Below are 6,757 nucleotides of genomic sequence, written 5' to 3'. Positions count from 1 at the left end.
AATTTTACGAAGCTACGAGAATACTTTTTGTGCGCAAAAGAAAACAAAAACGACTTTATTCAACAATTTGTCTCCTCCGCGTCACCCTGGCAACATTTTGGAAAGTATCCACTGAACGTAAACAGCGTATGCTGTTCTGTGACTTACCAAAATAGCACCAGGGTGACGCGGAGGAGACAAATTGTTGAATAAAGTCGTTTTTTTTTTCTTTTGCGCACAAAAAGTATTCTCGTAGCTTCGTAAAATTGCGGTTGAACCCCTGATGTCACATGGATTATTTTAACGATCTCCTTGCTACGTTTCTGGACCTTGATCGTGTAAGGACACTTGCTGTCTATGGGAGGGTCAGAGAGCTCTCGGATTTCATCAAAAATATCTTAATTTGTGTTCCGAAGATGAACGGAGGTCTTACGGGTTTGGAACAACATGAGGGTGAGTAATTAATGACAGAATTGTCATTGGTGAACTATCCCTTTAACATTTTTTATGTGTTTGGAACAACATGAGGGTGAGTAATTAATGACAGAATTGTCATTGGTGAACTATCCCTTTAACATTTTTTATGTTTAAAGTGAATGAGGTTGATTCAGACCTTCCTGGTTGTGATGTTTCCTTCATCTCTTGGTTCAGGAGGTCTGGTCTGGATCTCTAGGTCTTGTGGCTGGTTTTTGACTCTTCTCTGATGGCGCTGCATATAGTGGGCGATCTCCTGACGAGCATTGATGTACAGAGGAGTTACAGAGTTTTGTGGCATCATCACAGCCGATATTTACTTAACCGTTTGAGAATCAAGAAGTAGTAGTTTAAACTTTTGATGTATTTAAGTTCTATCTCCACTAAATGAAAATATGGAGCTGTTTATTACAATTGGTATCAATCTGTTTATCAATTTATCAGTCCAGTTATCCTGATGATGTTTCTACCTCATCTTGAGCTACTTGGGCTGCAATGAAATCCACCTCTGATCCAGAGCTCTGAGGAAACTGCTGAACAAAAAGACATGATAATGAATACTACTAATGTTGTTAAATAATACTGGTCCCAAACTCTACACAAACCTGAAGTTATAGAAAAACTAACCCCATCCTGGTCCATAATCCAGACTCAGGTCGAGTAGCAAACATACCTCTCTGTGAGGCAGCATATCCTCTTCCTCCTGAAGTCTATGGGCCAGCTCAGCATCCTGACGCACCTGCTCCCAGACTCCCAAACCTGACGGAGGGAGACCAAAACCAGTTGTGCAACATGTGATGCTTAAACAGCTTTCAGAATTCAATCAAGCATTTGTGAGAAAAAAGTTACCTTCACAGAGTGGAGAAACACAGTCATTGTCATTGTAACCAGCAGCAACCCTCTGCCGTCTCATCTCCATTTCTTCTTCTTCCTGTAGCTGTTTAGCGATTTCCTGTTGAGAAAACAATTCACACACATATACAGTAATAAACTGACCGATGCATGTGTTTTAACAGTCCAGTATAACCATAACTGTTAAGATCAACAAACAAAAAAACATACAGCACATCCATAATGTGACATATTTACAACTGAGTCTGAAATAAATGTAAGCAGGAACTTGGATTCATTTATTGGAAATTGATTGGATTGCAAAAAGTTCATAAGAAAGCTTGGTGGCATCAGCTGAAATGGACAGCTGTTACGTTTTGCATTTATTTTTTTCAAAGTAATGTTTACAAATCATTTAAAATAAAACCAGGGATATACTGGTAATACTGTACAGTTATTTCTACAGAAGCTAGTTTCCACCACGGAATAAAAATAAACAGGCAATTGCAGATTTTTATCTCATTATTCAGACTTTTCTTCTCAGAAAATTCTAAATTTATATCTGTCAGTTTTGACTGTTTCTCAGAACTGTAATGGAAAAAAGTTAGAATTGTGAGATAAAAAGTCTCAATTATCTTCTTTATTTTTATCCCATGGCGGAAACAAGCTTCATAAAAATCATAACTGAAACTTAAAAAACGTACTTTTGAATTTTTGATCTCACAATTCTGATTTTTCTTCCCAGAATCGCAAGTTCTGGATCAATTTTGAGATTAATTTTGACTTTTTATCTCCCAATTCTGACTTTTCTTCTCAGAAAAGTTTGAGTAGCAGACCTGAGTTCTAACAATTGTCAGTTTATAACTCACAATTTAGATATTTTTTGTCTCACAGTATTGACTTTTCCCCTCAGAATGCAAGAAAAAAAGTCTGAATTGTGAAATATAACCTTGCAATTATATTTTTTTAACTTTTTTTTTTTATTTGGAGGGCTTCCATAGATTTCATGAAATAAAATGTATTTATAAAGCACTTAAAAAAAACACAGTGTACCAAAGTGCTGTATATAAAAAAATTTGAATAAAATAAGAATAAAAATAGAAATAATACAGTAAAATAAAGTAAATAAATGTATATTTTATTTTAAAACTGATATTGACTTTAAGCAATGCACAGGCCCGAAGTGATAATGGCCAAACTGAATATATCTCTAATGCATCAGGATGGAGATATTTAAAGTGATATTTAAAGTAAGACCTCAGTTTAGACACACACACACACACACACACACACACACACACACACATCTTGGTCTGAGTTTAATATCACGCAGCAGAGGTGTCAAAGTGGGCTGTGAATCTTCCATCACGAAGTCACTCGAACAAAAACTCATCATCTTACAGCACAAAAAACCAGGCTGACACCCACTAGAGGAGCTGCAGGCCAGACCTGCGGAAAGTACAGCACACACACACTATATGTGTGACGCCCACAGAGACGCTTCTCAGGACACCTCGCCTGAGATCTGCTGAGTCCTTCAGACCTCATTTACACACCGACGTCACGGAATAAAAGCACACAGCGCACGAGTGCTAACACATTATTATACTGTAACATCGTCATACTGAGCAGTAGCACTGAGAATAATCGCCTGACTTTGATCTTAGAGCCATTTTCCACCAAAACACCACAGTAACCACAGCCAGAGTTACTACTGTAATATCAAAATACATTCATATTGGATCATTTAAACAGCTTTCAGAATTTGTGAACGGGAAATCTAAACTTGAGAAACATTAACTGTAGTATTTTGGCAGAAAATATGATTTACCATGGTACATTTTTGTACTATTATACAGATCTGACACAATGACATAATGACAATGTTGTCCTGGTTGTGTGACCCTTTATAAATGAAACAGAATAGGAAACATAAACAAATGGGTATTTTTTTCTACACCAACGTCTTAAGCAACTTATGGGTGGCTAAATATGGGAAATAAAGAGAGGAAGCGAGTTGACACGTTAAAAATAATCAACGTTAAAAATGCAGATCACAATAGATGTTAATTTAAAGTGGTTTCCTTAACTGGGAATAATAAATAAATAACACACACTATGAAGTATATACTTCATTTGTCCACTAGAGGACAGTAACGAGGCTTGTTCTTTAAATGTCAAACTATTAAATGGCCAATTCACCCAGAAATGTATATCGTCATCATTTACTCACCCTCATGTGGGTCTAAATCAAAAAAGCAGAACCAAAAAGCTGAAATCTATAAACAGAAAAAGATTAGCATGTCAACAGAGCACCTTAAAAGTAGCTTATACTATTTATTCAGTATTTTCCAAAGACATTTAATAGGTTTGCGAGGTCTTTTAAGGTAAAAGACGTCAGAATATTAGCAATGTGTTATCACTCTTCAACAAGCTATGTTTGCCTATTGTCCAGAAAAGACAGGCCCTACCTTTGATCAAGATGTCTGGACGTTCACCAGAGGTGGGGTTTTTGCCCACTCTAAAGCATGTACTGTGTTTCTTGTAAATAAACAGAAAATTCCCCATGGGAAAGTCAATGGAATTACTACACAAATAAACACACAACATCAGATGATGCTGTAATGTGGGCTCATGGGTATTCTAGTCTTAAAGCTGTTAGGTTTTTTTCTGGGCAAACTAGTGTCCTAGAGACTGAGGAGGTAAAGCATGGTTAGTAAGGCTACAGCAATCAATGTGCGCTCAGCACCATGGTGAGGTATTTCTCATTGTGCAGAGCTCTGGTGAAAGAGTTTACATTCTGGTGGCCAACCGGCCCACCCTCAGAGATACAGGCCTGAAGACCTCAAGCAGGAATGTGTGTCTAATCATAATCAACACCAACACACACATAAACACCATAATGAGGGACTCTCTTTGGCATTCAAACAAATCAAATGCAAATATATATATTTTTTGCATATATATATATATATATATATATATATATATATATATATATATATGTGTGTGTGTGTGTGTGTGCGCGCAACAGTTCTTTCTGGTCCTCGAATCTCATTGGCTGAGCGGAGTGTGATATTCTAGTGATAACAGAACTCCAACCGTTTCACTGAAAATCCACTAGAATTTTAGAAATAATACTGTTTTTGTGTCATGGAATGTAGTTTTAAGATTTTTTTTTTTTTAGGTGTGAATGTACTTGTTTAGACTTCAAATATGTGGTTTGTTAATAAAGATAACGTCTGTTTGAAAATTTGCATCAATGTTTTCGGAGATGTGAGCTCCAGGATGTCAGCGACTGTTCACTGTACGCTGTATCAGATGCAGGTAATCACACTCGCTCCGTCCATCTCTCTCTCAAAATACTCTACATAATACAGTGAGCTTTCAATACAGTAATAAAATAAGCTTTCAATGAAGCAACTCAACTTTCCTTCGTTAATAGTTTTAAAAGTGACATTTTGGAATTAGTAACGGAGGCTTGGGCTCAACTTTAGATTTGAATCCGTGGCGGAAGGAAGTAGTTCTGCACAAAAGAGGGCTTTTAAAGACCTGATGTTGTTTCTTATGTATTTATACACTTATGCCGTCGAACTGTTGTATAAACGTAATATCACAGTCGTAGCAGTGTGATATGGCTGTATATCAGCATGCTGTGATTCCCTATGTCTTAATCACAGCTTTGCTGATATACAGCTGTATCGCACTGCTACGACTGTGATATTGCTCATATGTATCAAGGGCATGTGCTGCTTCAGTTAGGTTATTAGTGAGAAATAATGAGGTTATAAGAGAGAAACAATGCGGCAAGACGTGCCTCCAAATGAGAGAGAGAGAGACCGCGAAGCTAGACGTTTCTTCTTATATTAACTAACGTACTCTACGATTAGCTCAGTGAATAATTAAGAAAAAACAGACCCGGCTAGAACAAGCGGAGTACTTTAGATTTGAATCCGTGGCGGAAGGAAGTAGTTCTGCACAAAAGAGGGCTTTTAAAGACCTGATGTTGTTTCTTATGTATTTATACACTTATGCCGTCGAACTGTTGTATAAACGTAATATCACAGTCGTAGCAGTGTGATATGGCTGTATATCAGCATGCTGTGATTCCCTATGTCTTAATCACAGCTTTGCTGATATACAGCTGTATCGCACTGCTACGACTGTGATATTGCTCATATATATATATATATATATATATAAAATACAACAAATTCATATTATTGTTGTTATTAAATTATTTAACTTATTTATACCTTTACCTATTATTCATTACGCATTTAATTCAATTTTTTCTATTCTTGTTAACTTTTCATTAATTCCTTAGACAATTTTAAGTTGTGATTTTAACCTTGACTTTCATATAACATTTTGTTTATTATACCAGTTATCTGAATTAATTACATAATGAGATATCTATATACACTTGCCTTGCCAGCAGTGTTCCTCTCTTGTGTGCTATGAGATTTCTGCCTTGTGAAGTTGGCACTGTGTTAAAACAATTGACAAAGTGTTGACAGAGGTCACACAGATAAAGATTCTAGGAAAATATCACCAGCAGTTACGAGAACACCAATAAACTGTTCAGATATAGATGACTACATTTAGCCATTACTAGAAAGCTGATTTTACACGCAGAATAAGAAAGGGCTGTTATAGCTCCACTGGACATACACAGACAGACTTTGTTCACAGGCTGGCAGAAATGCAGGAAGTCAATTATCAGTACAAATCCATTCTACTCCACTACACTGCTCCATTTGCAGTCTAATACCATCACCGCGAGGCAGAGAGGACAGTCAACACCAGGTGTTCAAGCACAACTACAGCCCATATCGGACACCCCCGGCTAACAAACAGAGCAGGTGCTGATGGACGTCTTCTTTTGCTGAAGCACACAGGCTGCAAACCGTTAGCAGAAAAACAAAAACGCAAAAAAGTACCTTGATGTAAAACAGGATGACCAGACATCCACATTTTCTATGGATAGTCCTGGTTTTCGGTGTTCGGCAATTAACTAATCAACCAGCCAACCAATAATATATATATATATATAAATGTACATAAATATAAATAAATAAATGAAAAATGAATTTAAATTAATTTAAAAAATCAAATATCCACATTTGTCCTCAAAATGAGCTTAAATGAAAAATAAGCCCAAATAAAAATCTTAATAAAAATATAAAAATAAATAACATATTACAACAATAAATTAATATTATTGTTGTTATTAAATTCAATTATTTAACTTACTTTTTTATACCTTTACATGTTATTTATTATGCATTTAATTATTATGCATATTATGCATAAAAATGTAAATATAAAAATGAATTAAATCTTAATAAAAATGTTGACTTCCATTTCCAAAAGCACAACCATAAAAAATTAAAAAGTTGTAATTACTGTTTACAATATATTCACAGTTTTATAAAATTAATATATACACAGTAATTAGAAAATGTATATA

The 6,757-nt window shown here is 35.6% G+C and overlaps 1 protein-coding gene across 3 annotated transcripts in view; it reads right to left on the bottom strand.

Moving 5' to 3' along the window:
- Positions 1–6,757, bottom strand: part of ccdc50b (coiled-coil domain containing 50b) — a 19,484-nt gene that overhangs the window by 2,176 nt on the left and 10,551 nt on the right. For 2 of the 3 annotated variants that reach the window (XM_016441407.1, XM_016441409.1), the window contains exons 6-9: positions 1,303–1,405; positions 1,127–1,212; positions 924–986; positions 593–709 (exon numbers count right to left, since the gene is read on the bottom strand). In XM_016441407.1, the coding sequence (XP_016296893.1) occupies positions 593–709; positions 924–986; positions 1,127–1,212; positions 1,303–1,405 (369 nt within the window). The remainder of the gene's footprint in view (positions 1–592; positions 710–923; positions 987–1,126; positions 1,213–1,302; positions 1,406–6,757) is intronic. The other variant, XM_016441408.1, reaches the window with a different exon arrangement.

This window comes from Sinocyclocheilus anshuiensis, unplaced genomic scaffold (assembly GCF_001515605.1).
Source record: "Sinocyclocheilus anshuiensis isolate Anshui unplaced genomic scaffold, SAMN03320099.WGS_v1.1 scaffold623, whole genome shotgun sequence".
NCBI classification, from domain to species: domain Eukaryota; kingdom Metazoa; phylum Chordata; class Actinopteri; order Cypriniformes; family Cyprinidae; genus Sinocyclocheilus; species Sinocyclocheilus anshuiensis.
Note: the sequence above shows the minus strand (reverse complement) of the source record. Positions and strands in the feature narration are given on the sequence as shown.